The 26,388-nt window shown below is 37.1% G+C and overlaps 1 protein-coding gene across 4 annotated transcripts in view; it reads left to right on the top strand.

Annotated features, from left to right (window-relative positions):
• Window positions 1–26,388, top strand: part of LOC106869567 (coronin-1C-A) — a 73,059-nt gene that overhangs the window by 45,827 nt on the left and 844 nt on the right. For 3 of the 4 annotated variants that reach the window (XM_052976596.1, XM_052976597.1, XM_052976599.1), the window contains exons 3-10: window positions 6,316–6,568; window positions 9,715–9,890; window positions 11,601–11,717; window positions 12,108–12,212; window positions 12,617–12,762; window positions 12,979–13,039; window positions 14,110–14,211; window positions 14,671–15,039. In XM_052976596.1, the coding sequence (XP_052832556.1) occupies window positions 6,316–6,568; window positions 9,715–9,890; window positions 11,601–11,717; window positions 12,108–12,212; window positions 12,617–12,762; window positions 12,979–13,039; window positions 14,110–14,211; window positions 14,671–15,039 (1,329 nt within the window). Of the gene's footprint in view, window positions 1–6,315; window positions 6,569–9,714; window positions 9,891–11,600; window positions 11,718–12,107; window positions 12,213–12,616; window positions 12,763–12,978; window positions 13,040–14,109; window positions 14,212–14,670; window positions 15,040–17,413; window positions 17,558–26,388 lie in introns of all 4 variants that reach the window. The other variant, XM_052976598.1, reaches the window with a different exon arrangement.

Raw genomic sequence — 26,388 nt, forward strand, 5'->3', positions numbered from 1 at the left:
GAAAATAAAGCTTTTCAAATTCAAAAGAAATGCCAGGCCCCTAATGGCAGCGCCAAAGCATCACCAAAGTCATGTCACTAAGACTAAAATTCTTTCAACTATGATCAGTTTTACTGATTCTCTACAAAACTCCAGACCCAACATTAGTGAGCATCACTGATATGTAATGAAACCAGACTGCCCCCCCCCACCATCCAGAAGAAGGCCATTCAACTAATTGGCAGTAATTCAACCACCAACATAATATCTCACAGATAGCTGGCTTCCTCCCTTCCCCCTTTTGTTCCTCTCAGCCAGCAACTGTTGCTCTACTCTCTCTACTCCTCCTCCTCCTCCTCCTGCCATCTCTCTGAAAGAGCCTCATCTCTTCATTCATTCATCTTTTTGACTCAGTGATACAACACTGAAGATCAAGTCTAGAAAGAAAGAAAAACATTATCCCACACTGGGAAACTAAAAACAAATTGTTCTTTTTCAAGTTGAGAAAAAAATCTAGAAATCTTATTTGTTTTTATTTGTTGCTCATATTTGTAAGGTTGAGGTTTGGCAGAATTGTCTGTGTGTCAAACAGAATGCAAAGTGGCATTTCTCCTGGTTCTTTGTTCTGATTTCAAACCCTGCAAGACCATCTTTGCCCATCATTTTTTCAGGGTCAGTCCATGCTGATTCCAGTCAAGGGCTGTGATCAATGCAATCGACTGCCCCTGCCTAAATTTTCTGATTTTTGTGCCAAAATGTGAAACATTTATTACATGTACAGGAATGGTTGTGTGGTTAAGAACCATGCGGTTCAGTCCCACTGTGCAACACCTTGAGTAAGTGTTTTCTATTGTAGCGCCAGGCTGACTGATTCCTTGTGAGTGAATTTGGTAGGCAGAAACTGTGTGGAAGCCCTTCACACACACACATGTACATGTGAGTGCATGTCTGTTTGCCCTCCACCACCACCACTTGACAACCTTTGTTAATTTGTTTTTGTTCTTATGACTTAGCAGTTTGGCAAATGAGGCTGATAGAATTAGTACCAGACTTCAAAAAGTACTGGGGCCAATTTCTTTGACTAAAGCCCTTCAAGGTGGTGCTCCACCTTGGCCACAGTCGAATGACTGAAACAAGTAAAAGATAAAAAATACTTGTGTATGTGTAATACTTGTCATCGTAGTAGTCAATGGCATCGTCATCATCATTTGGTCAGGCAAGCTGCCTGCATTGATAAGTCATATTGGTCTTTTGGTCTTCTGCTGACTGAAATCCTTTGTCTGCAGACACCGTGACTCCTGAGGAAAGCAGGAGTTCACCAACTGAAATCCTTGATCTTGCCTGGTGACAGTGCATTGTCTTTATCTACTCAAGATCTGCTTATATTTTCCTTTGACTCTATAAATTTATCGGCCAAAATAGTTCACATGACTCTGGCTTGGATGGTCATTATTATCTAGGACTTGCCAAGGAGCCACCTGTGGTTCGGTCTAAGGCTGTTTATTCTAATATTCACATCTGACTTCAGTCTGTGGCATAGTTACTATAACACACACACACACACACACACACAAATAATTGTTTTTAGAGCATTGGCAAAGATGCTTTGTGGCATTGCTTCTACTAGCTCTTTACTTTCTGAGGTCCAATACCACTGAGGTCAACTCTGCCTGTCAGTCTTTCAAAGTCAAGAAAATGAATACCATTTCTCAGCTAGGTTTGATGGTACCAAGTAATCTTAGCACTTCAATTTCTGGCCTTGTGCCTGTATTAGAAACCGTTATCGTTGTTGTTGAGGCAGTCAGCTGGCAAAATGTTTAGCAGCATTTCTTGTTTTCACACTCTGAGTTCAAATTCCACTCAGGTTGACTTGCCTTCCATCGTTTTGGGGTTTGATAAAACGAGTACCAGTTGAGGACTGGGGTCGTTGTAATCGACTGGACTGCCTCTCCTCTCCCCAAAATTTCTGGCCTTGTGCCAAAATTTGAAACCATTATTTTTTAATGGGTAGAAAGTTACAAAAGTGACTCAAGAGTAGAGAGTTTAGTTATGTCAAACACTGTGTGTGTAATGTATAAATATTCACGAGTGCACACTCCTTTGCCGACTCATCATGCCGTAGAGCAGATAATTACCCCCATCATCATCACCAGCATCAATAAAACATACAAATGTAAGGGAGATAATTATAAAATATATCGAAAAACAATTTCTGATTGAGTCAGAAGAAAATATAAAAAATATGTTTGAGAGGTGAGTGAGGTTGGAGAGGCTGGAATTAATTAATCATTCCATCATTTCTAGCCTTGACGAGTTCGAAAGCAAGAGTCGGTACTAACGACCTATGCAGGGCTTCATTGCTTCTAAAGAAACTCTCAATTATCGCTTAGTGAGGTTTGTGGTGTGTTAATAGCCAGGTGATTAGGACTTCTCCGTGTTGGGTTTGCCCTGACCAGTGACAATAGCTGGGTAGTTTTTCAGTTTTTACCTGTAAAAGGCTTTCTTTTCGTTGAGACGGAAGCAAAGGGATAGAGCCCATGCATCTTTGTTGGGGGCCAGGCAAATATGTCGAGCGATTATAGGCTCCACTTCCTTAAAATGTATCGGGGGAAAAAAAAATGCCGACACCTCAGAGAACGAGAAAGTGATCTGACCATTGATGATGAAGATAATGAGGCTTGCGAAGAGTAAGGAACGGTTAAATGATGAAACAACTGGGTTCAGTCGAAATTCCTTTGAGCCGGGGTTGTTGACGGAATGAGAGGCGAAGTAGCGTGGCACTAAAAGAAAGAATAAAAACTGCAGCATTCCTCTTTATATTGGTAAAAGGGAAGGTGTGTGCGCGCAAGAGCCAGGTAATACAAATTATTTACCACATTCAGGAAGCAAGCAATAGACCTCTTTAGATAAACGAAGAAAGAAAATAATATAAAAAGAAAAGAAAAGCTAAAAAGAAAAACAAGTAACGATGAGGAACTCGCCTGAAAGAAATGTCTGGATGTAAATAAACCGGCAACAACAACAACAACAAGAATGCATGGAATAACTGGCAGCATTTCCTCCTCTTCTTTATAAATAGAAAAGCCGCGGCTGTTAAAAATATACACAGGCCCAAAAATGGTGTCCGTTTCAGGATGATGAGTGGGCGGAGCAGCATCATCATCATCATCGTCATTGTGTGTGTGGTGGAGCGTCAGTGCGCAAATGTCTGAGAATGCGTGAGAGAGAGAAAGAAAGAAAGAGAGGAAGAAGGAAGATGTGAGAAGAAAAGGATCAAGAGGTTGTGTGTGGAAGAGACGGGGGAAGAAGGAGCATGTCAGGGCTGGAGAGGTCGCGCTGGGGGAGGTGGTGGTGGTGGGGATAAATGGAAAGGTGAGAGAAGGTGTGTATTATAAATGCTTGTATGCGTATATACACACACACACGTACAAGTAAACTTGAAGTTTTGTCTTGAAAACCTAGCGAAATACGTGATACTTGACTTGTTTTCAGTCAGGTTCCTGTGGCCAGGCTGGGGCACTGCCACTGGTGTGTTTGTTAGTTTGTATCATTTCACTTCCACCAATGATAAAACAAAATTAACGAAAATAAAGTAAAATAAATCCGGTTTTTCACATGTAAATTTTTCTTTTAATTACGAAATTGGACGATCGGATGATCCCCCGCCCCACGAAAAGTTTGTCTGAAAGATAAATAACTGAATAAATTAATAAATTACAAGGATATGTTTTAATGAATTTGAATTGCTAATTAAAAGAACAAGGAAAAAATTTTTTCCTGCTGTCTGTAAAACTACATCGCAATTGCATGGGGGTGGGGTGGAGGGTTCACTATGTTCTCCCACCCTTCTCTCTCTCTCTCTCTCTCTCTCTCTCTCTGTATGTATGTATGTATGTATGTATGTGTGTGTATGTCTATATATATATATATATATATATATATGTACATACTTTTAATTGTTTCACTCATTTGACTGTGGCCATGCTGGGGCACCGCCTTTAGTCAAGCAAATCGATCCTAGGACTTATTCTTTGTAAACCTAGTACTTATTCTATCGGTCTCTTTTTGCCGATCCACTAAGTTACGGGGATGTAAACACCAGCATCGGTAGTCAAACGAAGTTGGGTGGAGGGGACACAAACACACAGACACACACACACACACATATATATACGACGGGCTTCTTTCAGTTTTCGTCTACCAAATCCACTCACAAGGCTTTGGTCGTCCCCAGCAAAAGACACTTGCCCCCAGGTGCCACGCAATGGCACTGAACCCACAACGACGCAGCAGGATTCAAAATGCATCCAAGAACTACATTTAAAAGCAAAACTATTCAGTAATAATAGCATGAAGTAGAATTTAATTTATCATCATCATTATTATTATTATTATTATTATTATTATTATTTTACTGCCGTGAAATGGGAATTAAAGGAAATTTACTCCTGGAAAATGAATTATTGCAAATGAATGGCGTCAATCACCTCAAGCAGAGGAGTAATCGGTACATTTGCGACTGGAAAGCCTGCCTGGTAATGCATGCTGGAAGTAGTGGAGATTGAATGAATATGTGTGAAGGAAGAACTGCTGAAAGAGGTATGCGAGAGAAACACACACACATTATGTATACAGGAGTCTGTTTGGTAGAACAAACAGGTGAAATAGAAGTCAATGAACATGTGTGTGTATATTATTATTATTATTATTAAATAAGTACCAATCAAGTACTGGGGTCAATGTAATTGACATGCCTATTCCTTCGAAATTGCTGGCCTTGTGCCAAAATTTGAAACCATTATTATTAATAATAATAATAATAATAATCATCAATGTATTACAAAAGTGACTCAAGGCCCGAGAATTTCATGCATGACCCCTAGGAGTGATAAGTAATGCTTACAAAACGCTCGGCCCTTGAAACACTTTCGTAACTTTCTGTTGAATTATATGCTTTGTACATGGCACTAGCAATGGCGAGCTTGCAAGACAAGAATCTCTCAGCTGAGACAGGATGTGCATCCAGAGTTTCTAAGTCACTCTCTGTAAAGAAGCAAACTCCCAGATTTGAAGTCGGTTTTGGTAAGGAGCCATGCACGGAACTCTTAAATCTTGAGTCACTTTTGTAAATTTGTATCAATTAAAAATTATAACGAACAAGAAGCAACAGGAGAGGATAAGCTTCTGATCACAATTGATGCTGAGAAGGACTATCATCATCCTTGTGATTGTTTAACATCCCCTTTTCCATGCTGGTATGGGTTGGATAACGATAATTGTTATGATGTTTTGTCTTTCTTTGGAATTGGGTGTAGTAGGGTAGGTGAGGAGATGAGGAACATCCATTCTGTTGGTATTTCTTCTTTAATATTTGGTCACTCTCAGACAACCAAGGAATATTGAAGATGGTGCCACTACAAAGTGCCACCTGATTTCTCAAAGTATTCATATTTTGGTACTTTTTTTTTTGTTTTTCTTTTGTGGTAGTTGTTGTAGTGATTGCATTGCTTCTGGCGCAGCCTTCTTTCCATGGACAAATCTTTCTAATAACTACCATCTTAGGACCTATTCCAAGCGAAACAATGTGCTGTGTTGAAGCTCCACTCTGTGATGGGATCTGATCCATCTTAGTCTTTCTGTTTTTATCTGTTTGCTCATCCAAAAGGTCACCATTTGATTGGTTGATCACCCTCTGACCCCCACTGGCTTATAGACTCCTTGACCAACACACTACGGCCACTGACTCTATTTCATGTACAGCTACCACAACAACCCTTGCCCCTCCACTGGGTCAACTCAACACACAAGTTTCTTATTTTCTTGTCTCCCCACCCCCATTTTCTACACTAAGCCATTCCTAATCTTTCAACCCCAGAACTGATACTTTCTGAGATTAAAGCCATATTTCCTCTTCAGATATTCTAAACTAATCTAATCCATATTTGTCTCCCTAATCTGCAAGAATCACAGGTATTGATTCTTCAACAATTGAAATTCCATTACAAAGATCATTTTTACAAATGCCTCAAAATCCAGTGCCAATGGGTCCCTCACACTTCTCCAAATTAATTGAATGAAAAGCAGAGGATTTTAAGAGAGATTTGGTAACAAAAAGCTTAAAGTGATCTTTGACCAAAATTCTTTGTTAATCGATGTTCCAAATACCATTTTTTAATAATGACAGCTATTTTATTAAATAAAGTATTACTTTCAAAATTAGATGAAAGAAAGGCATATTTAAATGAAAAATGGTAACAAAAAGAAAGTAAACAAATTTAAATAATATCAAAAAGGTATTGTGTTAGATATTAATTTTTTTTTTATTTTTTTTAACAGGTTGGCCGTGTTGCACATGACTGCGCATTGGTGACAGGTCATCGGGCTGCAGTCCTCGATATTGCCTTTTGTCCACACAATGACAACATCATTGCAAGTGCCTCAGAAGATTGTTCCGTCAAAATCTGGATGATACCAGATGCTGGACTTGTAACTTGTATGACGGAATCTATTGTTGACCTTCTGGCTCATCAGAGGCGAGTTGGAATTGTTGTGTGGCATCCTTCGGCACACAATATCCTTCTCAGTGCAGGTAAGCTGTTCAATTTTCTCTCTCTCTCTCTCCCTAAATGTTGTATTGTTACATGAGGTTGATCACGATAGCAACATCATCATCTGACATTAGTTACAGTTTAAAGTGTTACTGTGTTATCATCAGGGCGGCTGCAGAAGATGGTCGTGTCAGGCAAGTAACTTTTGACCATTAACTTTGAGAGTGCAGTAGGCAGCATGTCAGCCTCATGATGTGAAGTTTGTGAGTTCGATCCTTACCTGGGGTACAGATATGGCTGTGTAGTTAATTTTGAGTTCAGTCCCACTGTGTGGCACCTTGGGCAAGTGTCTTCTTCTATAGTCCTGGACCAACAAAAGCCTTATGACAGGATTTGGCAGATGGAAACTGAAAGAAGCCAATTGTGTCATCATCATCATTTAACATTCCTCTTTCCATGCTGGCACAGGTTGGATAGTTTGGCAAGAATTGAAAAGCCAGAGAACTGCACTGAACTAAAGTGTGTGTGTGTGTGTGTGTGTGTGTGTCTTCTCGTGGTTGTTGTAAATGAGTGTCATTGTCATACAAGTAGTGTCATTCATTTCTGATCTTCTGTGAAAACATTTCCAGCCAAGAGGAAATCTTACTTTACTTGGAAACGGGTGAGAGTTTGCGACAAGGAGGATGGCTGGCTGTAGAAAATCTGCCTCAATGAACAGCATTCTGACCCATGCAAGCACAGCTAAGTGGACGTTATTGGATGGTGTTTATTGGATACAGGGGACACACACACACACACACACACACACACATTCACTGATATGTTTGTGGATGTATATACATATTTTTTCTCTATTTTAGAAGTATTTTCTACACCAACAGAAAGGAAAATAAAATCAAGTCTTTCTTTTTCATAAATACAAGAGCAATAAATTTTAAAGGGACGGGGAAAGAGTTTAAAAATGAAAAACAGAAAAAAAAAGATAAAGAAAAATTTGATAGGAAGGAAATAAATTATACAATTGTCCAAGCGGAATTCAGGTATTTTAGAAACTAAAGCATGAAACTCAACCTGCCTATCAGAAGTGTAAACATCATATACTATTTCAATGGTGGTTTTTGCCGAGGCTGACTTTGCCTTTCAAACTCTCAGAGTCAATGAAGTGACTACCAGTTAAACACGGGGGGAGGGGGGCGTAATTGACTCTTCTCCCCCCCCCCCGAAATGTCAGGCATTGTGTCTACAGAAGAAAGCAATATTTCAATGGTGGGTTTGTACATGTAACGTGTCCCACAACTGCATAATTTAATGAGGTCAGAGGTATATAACTGAAAACTGTGCATCTATTATGCTGGTGAAGGTGGGACACACATTCCAGCAATGGCTGGCGTGCTACTAGTTTTTTTTTTGTTTAGACGACACAATGGCCTTGGCAAATATGAATAAATAAATAATTATAAAAATAAAGTCTCCCTACAAAATATCCAGTTCTAAAAAGTGTCTCTCTAAACATTTACCTAAAACTAAAATATACACATATCTTTTGAAAGGTACAATTTTCACAACCACGAGACTTTGTTTGGAGTCTGTCTGATTGTGTAGCATCTTGGATATGAAATTGCCAGGAGAATTTTGGAGTGGGGGTTTCAAAGTCCTTTGCGGGTCATCTGAAAAGAAAAAAAACAAAAATCCCTGCGGCATATCATTTGCTGTAATGTATGTCACCAATTCACCATGGCAACAGAATGATGAAAATTGGTGAAAAGAAAGGCCTGAAATTTGAAGGAAGGGAACCATTAATTATAGTATCCCCAATGCTCTCATCTGGCACACAGCCACTCCCACTCGATACTACTCTCTCTTCTCAGTTGAGGGTTTTTTTCCTTTTTTTCCTTTTGTTTTGCCATGTAAAAAGCACCCAGGACACTCTGTAAAGTGGTTGGTGTTAGGAAGGGCATCCAGCTGGAGAGACCTTGGCAAAACAAAGGAACCTGCTGTGGCTCCTGGTCTTGCCAGCTTCTGTCAAACTGTCCAACCCATGCCAGCATGGAAAGCAGACATTAGATGATGATGATGATGATGATGATAATGATGATGTTGAAATGCACAAGTATTTCAGTGATACTTCATTTTATCAGACTTAAAAAGATGAATGACAGGATTTACTCTGAGAATGAAAAGTGTTGGAAGAAGTCTCTGACTTTGTAACAATTCTGTCAATAAAATAGAAAAACAAAATGAAACAAAACACCCTGTGATAGAAAAGTTGATTCACCTAATAAGATCAGTTTAGCAAATTTAAAAAGTATTTAGGGCAAATGATTTCGGTGGAGCCCATCCCATACCAGTTTATACTTGTGAGACGGTTTGAAGCCAGCTCTGTAATTTAATAAAACACTCCTGAATTGCATTGAATGCCAGCAAAGCTTGCAGTGGGAGCTGGATCTCCTTACTCCACCTGAGACTCATAAATATACAGCATGGTTGTATGTTATAACATGGTACGACTGATATCAGCTGCGAATCCTTTTAGAAAATGTTTATCTAAAGAAATTATAAAGGTCAGGGAATTAAAATGAAGGAAGGAGAAAGTAGGAGTGCGTGGTTGGAAAGTTTGCTTTTCAACCGTGTGGGCCTCAAGTTTGGACCATCCAACAGAACGTCTTTGGCATCAAGTGTCTTCTATTAAAGTCTCAGCCAACCAATCCTTTGCGAGTGAAATTAGTTGATGGAAACTCTACAGAAACCTCTGTGGGGGCGATTTGTGTCACCCCACTCCCTTCCTGGCTTGACAGTTGATGTTGGTTGATTAATCCCTTAAACTTAGAGGTTCAGCAAAAGAGACCAATAGAAATAAGTATCAGATTTTAAAAAATACTGGTGTTGATTTGTTCACCTAAGCCTTTTTGTGCTCCAGTGTGGTCGCAGTCCACCAATTGATTGAAGTAAATGAAAAGATAAAGTGATGACGAATTTAGTGAAATAATTGTCATAATTAAAACTGTTGTCTGGAACCTTTAATTAACATGAAATTCCAATGGAACATTTTAATTTTGGTTAATTTCAAACAGGAAATTTGTATCACAGAACCAGGAGTGGTCACAGATGAGTCGATATTAAATTAAGGCTTTAATAGTCTCGTTATTGATGTAAAATAATTATCCTCCATTTTATTTTTGTCTTTCAGGCTCAGATAACAAAATCTTCATCTGGAACTGTGGAACTGGGGAACCTTTGGTCGAAATAGAACTTCCTGATTTGATTTTATCTGCCAGTTTCAATTACAATGGCAGTCGTGTTGCGGTCACAACAAAAGACAAAATGATTCGTATTCTTGATCCTAGGACTGGTAGCGAGTTAAAGGTCGGTTCTCTTGAAATCTTTATGCTTCGTTACCAATCTATGTCTGTTGTTGCTGCTATCAGACAACAACAAAGTATCAAAAGCTGTGAATGAGTCAGTCGGAAACTTAGATTCTCTTAGCAGAAACTCCGTCTTCCTTTAAATTCTCTTCACTAAACCAGAAATGCTTTCTTCTTGATTTTAACAAAAATTAAAACTGACAAATTGCCAGTCTTCAGGAATGGTGCATTGGTAGAATCATGTAAACATCATTCAGAATTCTTTGTATTTAGTTGCAACTTCTTGTGCTGAAATTCCACTGAGTTTAACTTTGGCGTTCAGTCTTCTGGGGAGTGGTAGTGGTGGGGGATCAATAAAATAAAGTACCAATCAAGTAATGGTGATTGATTTTATTGATTATAGTTTCCCTTTTCCAAATAAAAAGTATGGCCTTGTGTGTCTTCCTCCTCCTTCAACACTTGTATTCCATGACTGCATGAGCTGGTCTCATGGGACCTGACAAATCAGAGGACTGTACCCTTTCTCATTGTCTGGTTTGGTATGGTTTCTATTGCTAGAGTCCCTTCTTAATGCCAGTCACTTTACAGAGTGTACTGAGTGCTTTTGTCATGGCACTGCACTAGTGAAACTCACTTTGTAACTTACAATACTAAGGACCTAAACTGGCCCTTATAACTCAAGAACAATCAAAAAACACATTGGCCAAATGTCTTTTACTACATTCCTGTTGTCAATTCAAGTAATATTTCCTTATAGCCAGACATGTTTTCATGGAAGATTGGAAACAAATGACACCATTTCTATGACACGTTTCATTCACTGTCAAGAGGCATAGACACCCGCACACAGCAGGCTTCCTTCAGTTTCCCTCGACTGAATCCACTCACAAGGCTTTTGCTGACCTAGGGATGTAGACAGTGGCCCATGGTGCCATGCAGTGGGACTGAACTTGAAGCCACTTGGTTGGGAAGCAAATTTCTTGACCACATACCTATACCAGACAAGTAGAAGCAGAGTCAGAGAGGAAATTCAAGATGACTATTCTATTCCCAAAATGAATTCATTATCAGAAGAGAAGAATGTGAAGCTTTAGCTCCATTATAATAAAACTGGTCTAAATTTGGATTAGTCTAGAAATATGGGGAACAATGAAGCATGTCCTCTTCTAGATCCACTCCCAAGGCTTTGGCTGTCTCAGAGCTAAAATGGAAGAAACAAAATTCGGCTGTGTTTTTAATCCTTTAGCATTTAAACTGGCCAAATCTGACCCAAATACTCTTCATGTTTTACATTCAAACTGGCCATATCTAGCCTCTCACACCTAACCTACATTAACATTCTAAAAATAAACAATTACATCATCGAAACCTCAATGCTATTAGATAATGCATAATTAATTCAAAACAATTTGAATAAATAATCATTACATTTGACAACTTTATCCTGAAGAAGGACTCTGTTCCAAAATGTTTAATTCTCCTGTCTCCCAAGCAAGTTCACTCTACTCTTTTGTCTTGATGTCCTAAACCAATACTAATCTTGAGGGAGTCTGGGTTTAAAAGTAGAAAATACTTGCTCAAGATGTGCCATGGTAGGATTGTCAGTTTGTGCAAAGCTGTGAATTAAATATTTCCATTTACTGTGAAAAGAGTGTCTTGCTAAATAATTGTGTTCCTTGTTTGATTTGTATTATTTCTTTGTACTTTTCAGAGTGCCAAGGGACACCAAGGTTCCAAACCATCCCAGTGTGTTTTCTTAAGGAATGGCAAGATCTTTACAACTGGTTTTTCTAGAATGAGCGAGCGACAATATGCCCTTTGGGATGAGGTGAGTGAACCAGTGTTGTGATAATGTGAAGTGATAGACAGAGAGTGAACAAACGAAAGAAAGAACTCACCACATTTGATTGAAGTTACTTGTATTTTATAAGTTTAACTCAGCTCCTCATTAGACGAGGTGGACGTGTCTTGGGCTGCCATGAAACTTGAATGTGAAGCTGAGTAGATAGATAGACACAAACACACAAATAGATTTAATTAAAATACTTCACAGAAACCCTGTTGTTTATCTCCTGCATATTTTATCTGAACCTAAACTGGAGGGAAAAGGAAATTTGTATTTTTATATATATATATATTTTTTTTTTACTTTGATTATTAATGCTTTATCTTCCCTCTCTAATTGTGTTTTTTGTTTGTTTTTTTTTCTCCTTCCCAGAAAGATTTGTCCACTCCATTGACAATGCAAGAAATAGACAATAGCAATGGTGTTCTGTTCCCATTTTATGATCCAGATACAAACATGGTATATCTATGTGGCAAGGTAAATCCTTTGACATTTTTCAGATTTCTTCAGCTTTCAACATTTGCATTATTTTTTTTTTTTTTTACCTTTCTGTTACCATTTTTCTGTGGAACTACAACTGTCTTTGTTTCAATTAATTCTGAAAATAATGAAGAATTTAATTAAATAACTTTGTCATTAAGCTGGTGTTTGGGACATAAATTAACATGAAATGTTGATGGCCGGTTTAGAACCAGGAGTGGTGGTCTCAGATGGGTTGGATTATCTGACATGAGCTGACCAGCTGAAGAGCTGTTCAGGCTCCCTGTCTATTTTGGCATGGTTTGCCCTTTTGTTTTCCCTTCCATCTATCTCCCTCTCCTCAACTCCTTCAACTCTCTCTCTCTGTTTCATCCTTATTATCTATCTCTCTCTCCCACCAGGGTGATTGTGGTATATTCTACTATGAGATAATCGAGGGGTCACCATTTGTATATTTCCTGAATAACTACAAGTCATCAGAACCACAGCGAGGTATTGGCATGATGCCCAAACGTGGTGTCAACGTGAATCAGTGTGAAATTTCAAGGTAAGAGACCCAACAATGTCCTGATCTACTTGAAGCTAACAACAAAGCTTCTAAGTGATCTCCTGTGTTGCTAGAAATAACAGCTGAATCCTCTCAAATTTCACCTTATCTTTTTGATGAACTCTTTTTGCTTTTCCTTGTTATCCTTTGACAATTGCTCACTTTCAATCAAAAAAGAAATAATTGAAACCAAAATTTTTGTTTTTCTTTTTTCAGATTCTACAAACTTCTTAATAATGGCCTCTGCGAAGTTATTCCTTTTACAGTTCCAAGAAAAGTAAGTAATTGCCGTTTTCTGTTATAGTAACACATGAAGTCTCATCTCAACAAACTTAAAAATTATTTGAAGATCAGCTTTAATCCAGCTCCCCCCCCCCCCTTTGAAACGATTAAAAGAATTCTAATTTAGTTGTTGTTGGATAATGACATCCAATTCTACTGTGGTACAAAGCTAATTAACTGAAGAATTGTTGAAGTGGATGCAACAGTGATGTATATGTTCTTTCTTGATACATTCCAACAAATTCCAACATGAATAGTGCTAACCCCTATCGTATTTTGTCTTCAGAGAACACCAACTCCTTCCCTACAAATGTGTGTTCCAAACACATTTTGGTGTAAACTTGTATCATTTTAAACAAAAAGTTATTCTTTGAAGGCAAGGAACATTGTCCCGTTTGGATCTCGTGGAATCTCACTGTTTTCCATGTAGATTTATTATCTGTTTAAGTGGAACCTAGCCATAATTATGGGATGTGTTGTCCTATAATTCAGGGGTCAAAACATGGGATCTTTTTTAATTCTTTTGTTCCCATATTTCAATTGAAATACACCAACTTTGGTTAAATTAATTTTGCAAAAAATGAAAAATTTACTAAAATAACTTTGTCATTATTAATTAAACTGTTGTTTGGTACAAAAATTGACACAAAATTTCCTTGCAAAGTTTCAATTTAACTTTTTTGCATTTAAACTGGCCATATCCAGCCCAAAATATTCTTCCTGTTTTATGTTCAAACTGGCCAGATCTGGCTTCTCATACCTTCTCTACAATGTCATTCTAAAAATAAGCAATCACATCATTGAAATCTGAAAGCTAGAAGATAATGTGGGATTAATTCAAAACAATGGGAATAAATAAGGATTACTTTTGACAGATTGATCTGAATGCTGAAGGCTTAAATCATTTTGAAACACAAATTTTGTATCGTTAGACCCAAGGGCAGTCTCAGTCAGGCTTCATATAAAAAAAACAAAAAACAAACAAAAAAAGGGGTCAAAACATTTGTGTTTCTGTTGTGTATTGTTACGTGTGTCTTATTTGCGAAATGTCTTTTGTGATTCCAGTCTGAACTTTACCAAGATGATTTGTACCCAGACACAGCCGATGAATCTCCTGCTATTTCTGCACCGGATTGGTTTAATGGTAAAGATGCTGACCCTGTGTTGGTAAGGCTATCGTCTTGTTTGGTTCCCAGCTACAGTTTCTGGTGGTCTTTTACTTCGATTACAGCTTGTCTTCCTCTTCACAAACCATTTTCGTATCGGGGAATGTTTGTGGGTGTACATGTATGCCTGCAGCCTTACCTTGTCATTGGCAAAATAGATGTAAACGAATGTCGCTGTCATACAAGTGGTGGAGCACTGCCTTTAGTCGAGTAAATAGACCCCAGGACCTATATATCTCACACGCTTCTTTCAGTTTCCGTCTACCAACTCCACTCTCACAAGGCTTTGGTTGGCCTGAGGCTATAGTAGACAACACTTGCCCAAGGTGTCATGCATTGGGACTGAACCCAGAACCATGTGGTTGGTAAGCAAGCTACTTACCACACAGCTACTCCTGTATGTAATATGTATGTGTATTATATTATGCAAATGGTTAAAATTCACCAAATTTCTTTTCAGGTTTCACTGAAAGATGGCTTTAAATCCACTATGAAGGAACCTCTAAAGACTGTCAGGCGATCCAACATTTTGGATAAAATGATGAAACCAGCTGGTGGAAGTGATTCTCCTCCTGCTCAAACTCCTTCGCGAGGATCACCAACTCCAGCGGCGGCTCCAGTAGTCCATGCCCCCAAACCAGAACCAGTTGTACATTCTCCTGCACCGGCTCCAGCCCCTGTCAGTAAGCCTGCTCCTCCACAAAATGAAGTGAAGCCTGCTCCTGCCCCTGCAGCAGCAGCAGAACCTGTTAATCAACGACAGTCGGCCAACCTATCAAATACTCCCTCTAGCAATAATGTGCCTGCAGGTGCCCTGAGTTTACCCCCTGTGAGTATGACTCTTCTCATCCAGAGTGTATGTGGACAAATGCCAAACATCTTGATGTTGGTGCCTCAGTTTTTGAAACGGTTCAGTGTTCTTTTCCTCAGTCATAAGAAACTTGTGTTCTTAAAATACTCTCGTAACTTTTTTTTATCTTAATACAGGTACCGGTTCCTTTGTTTTATAATTCATTTGTTTTTTTTATTGTAACTTTTAGATAATACCCAAGTTCAGTCTGAGACATTCGTGAATTTTCCTTCATTCATCAAGCTAAACAATATCACACTTTCATTTTCATAATATAGAAAAAGGCCCAGGAGGAATTTTTCTTTTTCTCCCAATCAAAATTACTAATTCATGAAACTAAATAGAATAGCAATGTCATCTAAAAAGAGAAATTTTAAGTCTACATGGAATTGAAGAACCAAAATTTAATTTAATTTTAATTTTAATTTGTTTTTGAATTTTCAGTATGCTTCTTCCTTCCTTAACTTTGACTCATCAACAACATCCCAGCTTATCTTCAGGATTTTATCATCTTGACTATGATGGGCTGAGTAAATGAAAATGCTGGTTTGTTGTCTGTGACAAGTTCTGTTTCAATCAAGAATTGCTTTTTTGTTTTGTTTCATTGATTGCTGAATCACTCCATTTTTCTGTGACTTTTTCTTTTATTTCCATTGTAAAGTGGGGCCAGAAGGACGCATACTCTCTCTCTCTCTCTCTCTCTCTCTCTCTCTCTCTCTCTCTCTCTCTCTTTCTCTCTCTCTCTCTCTCTCTCTTGTTCTCATACGTTCTCTGACTCTCACATGCATACATATATTAACACACATTTCAATTTAACATTTATCAAAAAAAAAAAAAAAATCAAGAATGGTAAGTTTAAAATCAAATTTCCAAGTTAATTATTCCATTCCAGGTAGGTAGGACCTGTAATGAAAGAAGTAAATTTATACAAGTCATAGGCAACATGATGGCATCTGTGATCTCTACATGTGTATCCCACATGTAGGATTAACAGATGGATGAAAAGAACCTTGCTATTCAAGGGTTGTTTCACTAACCATATCACGAAATATTTGGACATGTGCATGGAGGTTAAGGTCATTGTACAAGAACTAAAGATGTCTCTTGGAATCTCCAGAATGACAAATTTATTTCTCAACATCGATGTGTGAAAAGAAGGAAGATATGGAAGTTGACCAATCCCTTAATCGTTAACGAATGCTGGGTAATGCCAAGAGACTGGATTGGTGTGTCTAAGGATGATGTATTTTAGCCTCTGGTCAGTGGCATGAAGAGAACAACAAAAGTGAATGAGAAATGGAATCAGAAGCTAAATGGAAGAAGACATTGGATGTATTTAACCAGAGAAAAGTGGTTTGAAGGAGAAGAGAATTAATGTTGTTCTTTGTGAGGAAAAGGGCTCTGATATCCCTTTGGATTTGCGAAGGCAGAATGTTTCATTCGACCAAGATTTTAAAGTGAAGAGAGTCTTCGTGACAGGGAAAACATTATTGATGTAAAGTTAGGTGTGTGTGTTCAGTGAAGTCTGTAAAGGTTCACCAAAGTTGTTCTTGTAATATTTGTTCTTGAAGTAATGACATTAGTATTGAAGACTGGATGTTCTTTGCAACTTTTATATGCCAATGACCTTTGATCTAGTTCTTGATGAATCTCTGGAAGAAACTCATTCCTGTCCAAAATATATCTACTGATGCCAAATTGAGAAAACAGGACAGTTGGAGTACAAGAATCTTTTGGAGCTTTATCAAAATGTCTTGGATAAGGACTGACAAGTGACCAGCTGTATACCATGGTGTAGCATCCAGGTTTTGCTTGTGTCTGCTTGTGGAATTCTGTTCTTCCCAAAACTTCTCTGAAATACTTCAGGACATCCAAGTAAACCTCTTTGTTGATCGTCTAACTGCAAGGAACAAACTCATGAACAATAACCCTTTTATATATATATATATGTGTGTGGGTGTGTGTGTGTATGTTTGACTCTTTGATCCAGCTATGTTCTTTGCAGCTAATCATAAAGACCAGTCAATCAGGCTTACTTCCACTTCACTCCTACACAAGATACACATCTTATCTCTACCTCCAGTTCCTAAACCAATATTTCCATGGCACCAAAAGAAAAACTGGGGGAATTTTTAGCATGATTTTTCTATCAACTTCTTCATTTCTTCTCTTTTTTTTTTCTAGCTTCACCTTCATTTTGCTCTCTCTCTCTCCCCTTCTCCAGGTGAATGTTTCATACACCCCACTTTTCTCTCTCTCTCCCCTATCCCTATCCTTCCTGTCCCCTAACTACTCAGTTGTCCCTTAACTTAACCCTGTTGTCGTCTGCATGTTCTTTCTCTGTCCCCCACAGGCATTCGATGCGCAGACTGTTCTGGACGATATTCGGAAATTGAAACTGATCATCAAGGCTCACGAACGACGAATAAAATCCTTAGAAGAGCGAATAGCTCAGGTGGAAGCCAATGTATCAGAGGACGACGCTAACATTTAAAAAGTACATTTTGACATCTTTTGGGTTTTGTTTGTTTTGTTTTTTTCCTTCTAGCCTGATTTCCTTTCCTGTTTTTTTAAAATTTGATTGCTTTTGGGTTATTATTTATTTTTATTATATAAAAAGAATATTTTGTTTTGGGTTCTGTTGTAGAACTGCCTGGTTTTCAAAATGTACATCTGTTTCCAACATTGATAATGAGATGCGACCGTTCATAACTTGTACAATTCTAAGCAATCCGTTGCAATAGAAACAGACATGCACAACCAACTTCTCCTTTGCCAGGCAATTCTACAAACGAGCCTTTGTTTTCCCTTTTATTTTTAGTAAAACTTAGTTATGAGCTTGCATGGTAACTGACAAATTGTGTGCGAGTTGTTTTTAGAGATTTCAATATATTTTAATACACACACACACACACATTGACAAGTCAGGAAGCTAAAAGCAAATCTTTTCCTTTATTAAGATAACTCTGTAGTAATAAGATTTAAAAAAAGTCATGATAATCTTTAAGTTTAAATTGTAAATCCCAGCAAATCTGTTGGTAATTTGCTTCAATTCCTAATTGAAGTTGCTTAACTTGTGTTCCTTATACTTTGAAGAAATCCTGAACATCTCTTTCCCAAATATTCGATGAATTTATGAAAAATCAAATTAATTAACATGAAAATGTTCTGAAGAATTATTTTAATACCATTACAATGAAAGACTGGAATGTATTCTATAGATTTTGGAAATATTTTTCCGCATCTTGGTTAGGATGAAATAAAACATTTTCTCATCTAGGAGAATCATACTTTCTTTGGACATGCATTGCATTTTAGATCTCTCGTTTCTTTTCATCATTTGTTGCATTTCTTAACATTTTCTTATACTCTGAGATATTAGAATCTTCTTTGAGTTCTCTCCCACACGTACATGCTTCCAAATATAAACCAATCAATTTATTCCAATATCATATCAAAGACGTAATGATTTTCATTGTCTCATGAAATTGTGGAATTGGTCTTCTTGGATATGTTGACAATGTCTTCTTCTCTTCAAATTTTTACCTTACAATATTCTTGATTTTTTTCAGCTGGTTTTATTCCTCTACAACTGTTACAATTTCTTTGTTCATTCTTCTTCCATTCCACTCTGTTGCATCAAGAATTGATTCCCATTTTAATCCAACCTCTTCCATTCTTGTCTCAGACCTGGAGACTCTGGTCTCAGGAACCATACTCTTGGAATGCTGATGACACCAGCAAAACACATCTTCTCTCTGACAAACCCACAGAGAAGAGAATTATTAAATTACTGTTGCATGTGCAGTGAGTGATGTTATTGTGGGATTCTTCCAAACAGCTAAGAGGAATGGCCAGAGACGCACTAATTTATTAGCTTGACCATCAGAGTACTCTTTTAGTACTTTATCAGCTTGGCCATCAGAGTACTCTCTTAGTACTTTGTCAACTTGGCCATCTCTGGCATTTTTCTTTGACAAACTATTCATCATCGTTGTCTTTTCCATAAGACAGAATTTGTGAAGGCAGATTTCCTACGGTTGGATGCACTTCCTGTCACCAACCCTCACCTGTTTACAACTAAGGTCATATTTCCCCACAACAAGACATGTTTTATGGAAGATTAGAAACTTATATGATGGTGACACTCGTTTGCAACCATTATGTGATGTTGAGACAAGGATGGACGTGCACACACACGTACGTGTGAGTGACAGGCCTGTTTCTCTTCCTGTCTGCCAAATCCACTCACAACGCTTTGGTCAGTATGAGGCTATGGTAGAAGACACTTGCTTAAGGTGTTGTGCAGTGGGATTGAACCTGAGACTACATGGTTTGGAAGTAAGCTTCTCCACCACACAGTCACCTCTGCCCCTATTGGACAGACCCCCTGTCTTCACCCTTTCACCCACATGTCTCTCCCTCCATAAATGTTGTGGGCTCACCATTCATGTGATGGGATTTAGAAGATCCTAGTTAATACAATTTGTTCTCAGGCATTAAAATCCCCCTTTATTGTTTGTTTTAATCTACATAATCCAAATCTTTAATCTTGCTTCTTTTTCTTTCTTTCCCTCTTACACTTCAATTGTTTTGCAATCTCTCTCTCTCTTCAATCCCTTGTTCTGGAATGATCTCTTACCTATTTGAATAATTTCATGAAATCCCAGTTATTTAAATCGTTGACAGTTTCCAGTGTTCTGCTGTGTCTGTTGCAAATTGTTCAACTCCTCATTGGCTCAGTCCACATGGCTGTAAACAGGTATAATGAGTAGTGTTGAATATTTCTTTAATTGCAGTGCTGTGTTGAAGTATTTTTAAGGGGCTGGGATCAGTATGTGTCCTCAGTTTCACTTCATTGTCTCTATCACCATTTCAACAAGGGAGTTTCTCTGATTGCTTGTCTCTCTAGAAATAGCAGCCAAATTTCTCTTACATTGGTAGAGTGGACATTAAAAACACACACATCTTATTAGATAATGTAGTATAGATATCTGATACCAGAGAAAAACAAAAAAATAGAGAGGGATGGTCATTGCTGGCATAACTTTGACCACAGGTCTGCTCAAAACAACAGGCATTATCACTATTAGAATAAATAATGTTGTTGTTGTTGTTGTTGTTAAGGTTAAATTTTATTTGGTGTTCATTTTTAAATTTTATAAATATTTTCCCAAACTGTTCAAATGCCAGCCATAAAATTTCATTAGATCAACTTTCTTCTGACATTTAAAAATAGTTTTGTTCCAGTTTTATGTGGTCTAAATATTTATCCGTTTTATTACAACAACCAAGTTTGAGGGTAAGTGTGGGGTGTATTGGGGAGTTTGTGATAAATAGTTAAAACAAAAAGCTCACTTGTGATGTGATCTGCAAAATTTCTGTGAAGAATTTGATTGTCAGAAGTGAAGAATTGTAAATTTTGTCAGAAAGTTTCCTCTCTTATGTGAGACCTTGAATAATATTACTGCTGTTGTTGGCCATGAGTTTAGTAAACCAAGGAATACGGTATCTGGAAAGTTTTCTGTTAGATTAATGCCAGGACTAAGTCAGATTTAGAGATAAAATGTCAAAATGTTGATTGGGTATTTGGAAAGAATTTTAGACAACAAAATATTGGTCATTTGACAAAATCTCAGAACCGTAGACTCTAAGATGTAAAATATGTCCTACACAAACTCATCTTCAGATCAAAACAGTAAAACTGAAATGTTCTGGAATGTTTTTTTTTTATGTTTTTTGGTTTTAGTTTTATTTCTTTATGACTTTGTAGTTTTGTGGTGGTTTTTTTGTGTCATATGTTTTATTCAATATCTAAATGGTGTATTCATTGTGGCTAATATTATTATTATCATTGATAAACCAACAGGAATTTGAGCTTTAATAATTCAGATTCACCTCATTTCAAATCCTGTGAATTTCATTGTCACGACTTCAAGAATTGTACATTTTTTTTTCTGTTTTGTCAACAAGTTCATCTCTAATGCCAAACTGAATTCTATCACCTCTGCATACCATTCAAAGTTGAGTGTTGATAGGCTATAAGTGTGCTAAATCAAAGTAATATTGCATCTAAAGTCTTTTATAAGATTAAAGCCAGGATTAAGATGGATTTGGAGATAAAATACCCAATTGTCAATTGAGGAAAGAATGCTTGACCACAAAATATTTGATCAAATCTTATGGTGATTTGATCAAATTGCCAGATTTGAATCCAACCAATACAGTAGATAACTCACCTGTAGCAAGTGTATCAAATGAAGATTACTGTTGATCCCTGGATGGTTGAAAGTATTTGTTTTGTCCAATGATGAGGGACGAATCAGTCCAGACAAATTATGGCATGGAGTAAGAGATGAAGTCCAATTGAAAATGGCTGAATTAGTTTATATTGTAGTGTTTTCTTGTTTTAAAAAGTAATTTTAATGGAAAGAAGTAAAGTAAGAGGAACAAGACAGCGAAAGCAAAATATGTCTTTAACTGCAGGAGAGAGAGAGAGAGAGAGAGAGGCACCAGTTTCACTGCAGAAAGAATTCTGCTGCATGTAGAGACTGTTCCCTGTGCACTCATTGCACTTACTGGCAACTCCTGCTTCCAGAAAACGAAGCGAGGACTCTACACACAAATGGTATTCTCTTCGTTTCCCATCTCTTCTGCTGCCTCAGCTCATAGACTCACATATAGACATTAGTTTCAGTATCACAAATCATGTAACTCTAGGCAAATAACATACACAATTGTAATTTTAAATGTCATTTCTTTTTAACGCTGCCTTGTCCAATGAACTGAGGCTATGGTACCATGTGGCCTTAAACCCTGGCCACCAAAATCTAAGAAACGTTCAGTCAAAATTTTGATGGAAAACTTACAAAGAATGGCAATCTCTTATTTTTAGTAGAAAAGGTCTTTTTTCTTATTGTTTCAAGTCAAACTTCTGATTGTTTATGTTTTGAAAATGTAGTTAAAAACCCCAGTTTTTATTGGAATATATCCTACATTGGCGATGAGTTCCTGGCAACGAGAATAAACCATGTCTAATCCTCTTTCATAGCCCATCAAATGTTTGTCAAAATTCAGCTGATGTTAAACAGGAGTTTCACCTGACACCTTCAGGTATTCGATGATAATAATAATAATAACAACAACAACAACAACAACAATGAGTAGAACTTGATATTCTAAGATAGAAGAAAGATGTTTGACTTGTACTCTTTTGCTTTTGTATCTGGATGCATGGGACGAAGCACACATTAACACAGGCTGCTGCACATTTTGCATAACAACACCAACACGTGCTTCTTTGTTGCTACTAACATATTTTACATTGAAATGCATACACAGCTGTCTGTGTACACACCATCATAAACGCATACTTTATACACACACACCTGTTTGGGAGACCAATTACCAAATTATTATTTAGTGATTTTAGAAAGAATTCTTTCCTTATGTTCACCCTTTTGATGCCAACCCACCAGTGACCACTTCTGGTTCTCTAATCCAAATTAAAATATTCCATTAAAATTTCATGTTAATTTGTTCCAAACACCAGCTTAAATAATGACAAAGCTATTAAATTCTCCGTTATTTTCCAAATTAATTGAAACAAACTGAGATCATTTCAAGAGAAATATTGTAACAAAAGGGCATCTTTTTTGTGTGTTTGTATAAGGGAGCATATGGTGGTTAGACCGCCATTGATGTGTTGATTGTTTGATATATTTTGAAAGCATAAAATTTGTCTTACTTTGAAGTCACTGGACTCCCAGACAGGAGTCTCTCCTTCTCGTCTTTGGTGAAGTTTGGCTTGAGAGCCTCCAGCTTTTTATTCTCTGACATGTTCATTGTTTGGCTGAATGGTCAAGTTTTGCTTTGCATCCATGAGTTCCCTGGATCAATCTCAGTGCATGGCATCCTGAACAAGTGTCGTTTCCTCCTATCAGGTTGACCCATAACTTTGGGAGTGAAATTGGGCTGATGGAAACTGTTCTAAAGCCCATTGGGGGGATTTTAGCTGGAATTCAAAAGGTATGGCTCTGTGTCATGTTGATTCTGCCTGACAATTTCCATTGAGGATACTCGCGTGTCTGTGGTATATCCAGCCAGTTTGCACCTTAATTCAAGGGCAGGTAATTCAGTCAAACAATTGAATACTCAAATGGAGAGCTGTCATTCTAGGTTTGACAACATGCGTAGCAATAAATATTGCCTATAGAGAGTCAGAAAACTTCTATAAACTGAGATTATTTTAGCAATTGGTAGACAAAAACTCCCTCTTGAAGTGCTTAACATTTAAAGCAAACAAACAAGGGGAATAACTTCAATAAATTAAAATTGAAATTTTTGGAACCAGCATAGGAAGTGGACGGGTGTGCTTTTTTGAGGCAATTGGTGGGAGGTAGATGTTTCAGTCTTATTAGATCTCCTCAGCAGAGCATATTCTACTTGTTTATATAAAAATAGTTTGGTTTTGTGTGTAAATGTGTATTTTTTAGTGTTTTATTAGGTTTTTATTTTTTCATTAAAGCTTTTGTTCTTTTTATTTGTTTTTTTTTGTAAACTTTTATTTTTGTTTATGTCTTCAAATGACAATAACAACCACAGAGGTTTGTGTGGACATCGTCCGTATTATAAATATATTTTTTTAAGAGTATTTTCTGAGACCAACAAGGACCATGGCAAGTGAGAGGCAGCTTCTATATGGTTGCCTTACATGCTTGAAACAACAGCCAAGTCTTCCTAAACTCAAACCCTGTCATCTTAATTAAACAAGGGGAAGGACACATTGAACAGTATAGTCCCAGATACCCCTAAAAACATGGGATGGCCGTTGTTTCAGGGACCCTTTCACCACAGGCTTGCTTACCTTTAATTTATGCAGCTATTTACATATCAGTACATTTGTTAGCATTATATATATATATCATCATCATCATCAATATCTAACATCTGTTTTCCATGCTGGCATGGGTTGGAAGGCTTCACAAGAACTGGCAAGGCCAAAGGCTGCACCAGGTTCCATGGTCTGTTTTGGTTTGGTTTCTATAGCTGGATTCCCTTCCTAAAAGAGTGTACTGGGTGCTTTTTACATGGCACCAACACTTTTATGTGACACCTCAGTTTTAGGATCACATTCTGGTGTGGTGGGCAGGTCTTCTGTTAACTGATATTTGTGCATAAGTCATAAATTTGTATGTATAAAAAAAAAGCAATTAGCCTGGCTGTTTAAGCCACATACATTCCAATGTTTGTAATTGTGTGTGTATACATACAAGCTGCGTCCATGTATTGGCCAATTAATACCAGATAATGTGGTAAATGAACAAAATCACTGCCAATTCTTCAGGGATGTTGGAACACGTGGGAGGGGGGGCAATGATCGAGTTGGTTTCTTCTCCTGGAGCTAACAACATTACGCAAACAGTCTTCTATTTGTATGTCCCCCTCCCTCCCTGTCCTGCATAGTTCCTGGCCTCTCTCTCTGGTTGTTCATTACTGTCACCCATGTTCTTCATCTCTCTCTCTTTCTCTCTAAATTTCCAAAGACAGATGTTCTTTGCTCTGTTTGTATTTCAAGATTTAATGTTTACTGCATGCTATATGCAAATGTGTGTGTGTATATATATATATATATATATATATATATATATACACACTGAGCTGACTCTGTGTACTTACACCTATTTGTCTGCAGTGAGAAATTTTCTCCATCACAAAATACAGTGAAAGACTTCCTCATGAGCACAAATATATCATGTCTGCTTATGTGTTTCTGGAGACTGAAAGAAGCCCATTGTATATGTAGGGGTGGTAGTGTTTAAATTGCAAGCTATGAGCCAGGTTGTTGTTGTCCTTGCTCCTTTCATGACTGAAGATGTGTGAAATAAGAAATCCCTTATTTGAAAAACTGATAAGGGTTAGAAACAGGAAGAGCATCCAACTATAAAACAATGAAATATTCCTAATCCATGTCAGTGTAGAAAAATGAATGGATGTAAGATGAATACATGGCGTCATTTTACATGTTTCTATTTCTAAATATATGTTTGTCTGTCTTTAAACAATAAGTCTTTCTTAAGGTACGTGGACATCATGATGGGGAAGTGTATTTCATTTCAAGAGATTCATTATTTATGTTTTAAAGATTTCAAATATTTAGTTTTTGTTAAGAAAATCTTTGAGCTACGTTGCTTAATCAGTTTGCTGTTCCATTTTTTTTCTGATCCACCAAAGCAGATTAACACCAGCTACAGCCGAATATTTTTTTCCATTTTTCTTCTCCAATCAAAGATGGTTTGGTAAAATATTCTTCTTTGCTTGGTTTGTTTGTTTGATGCACCCCCCACTTACTAATACTAATATTTTGTTTTTTTTATTTTGATGTATTTTTGATTTAATGGATTTTAGTTTAAAAATTGGTATTTCTAAATTGTTTTACCATATATTTATGTATATATATATGATGTATGTATAACCTGTGTGTGAATATCTAATATACACATTGAAATAATGTTTAAATATATTTTTGTATTTGAAGTTTGTGGCTCTTTACCCTGTTACCAGATCTCTGTTGAAATACACTTTTGATCCAATTAATTTTGAAAATAATTAAGAATTTAATAAATAATTATTAAGTTGGTGCTGGAAACACGAAATTCTGATGGAAAGAAGTTCTGGTTCAGATCACTTAAAAACAGAAAGTATCAAAGATATCAGGGGTGGTCACATGTGGATTGATATCAAAAGAGTTAACTTTAGTTTTTTCAACATGTATTTGTGTATACACATTACCTGTTGATTAGTTATTTCTATAAAGCAGGTGATTAGCTCATATTTTAATGCTGTTTTGCTATAATGACACAAATGTGTCCAAAGTCATGTGGGACATGGTACTGATGATAGCCAACTCGTTAGAAATACATTCACTGGTTCCATTAGAAGGTGTCTTGAAATGCCAATTGTGTTCAGTGAGAAATGTTCTCAACAGCAAATTGGTGAATCTGGCCTTTGTACAAATCAAATTACGTCCCAAACACTTTTGAACAGATATGTTTGTTTACGAATATAGTTAATTATGTTAATGAACTGTTAATTAATCAGCCAACTCTAGAACACAGCTGCATTTGCCATTTTGGTAATTTAAAGTTCTTACAATGTCTTACAAACATAGATATTATATACTTGTGTATGTGACTTTATACATACATGTATGAATTCACGTCTGTATGATTCTATATATGTATTAATACATTTATCTAGCTATGTATATATATATATCATTCATTCATCATCATCATCGTTTAACGTCCGCTTTCCATGCTAGCATGG

The sequence above is a fragment of the Octopus bimaculoides genome, chromosome 25 (genome assembly GCF_001194135.2).
Source record: "Octopus bimaculoides isolate UCB-OBI-ISO-001 chromosome 25, ASM119413v2, whole genome shotgun sequence".
Lineage (NCBI taxonomy): Eukaryota > Metazoa > Mollusca > Cephalopoda > Octopoda > Octopodidae > Octopus > Octopus bimaculoides.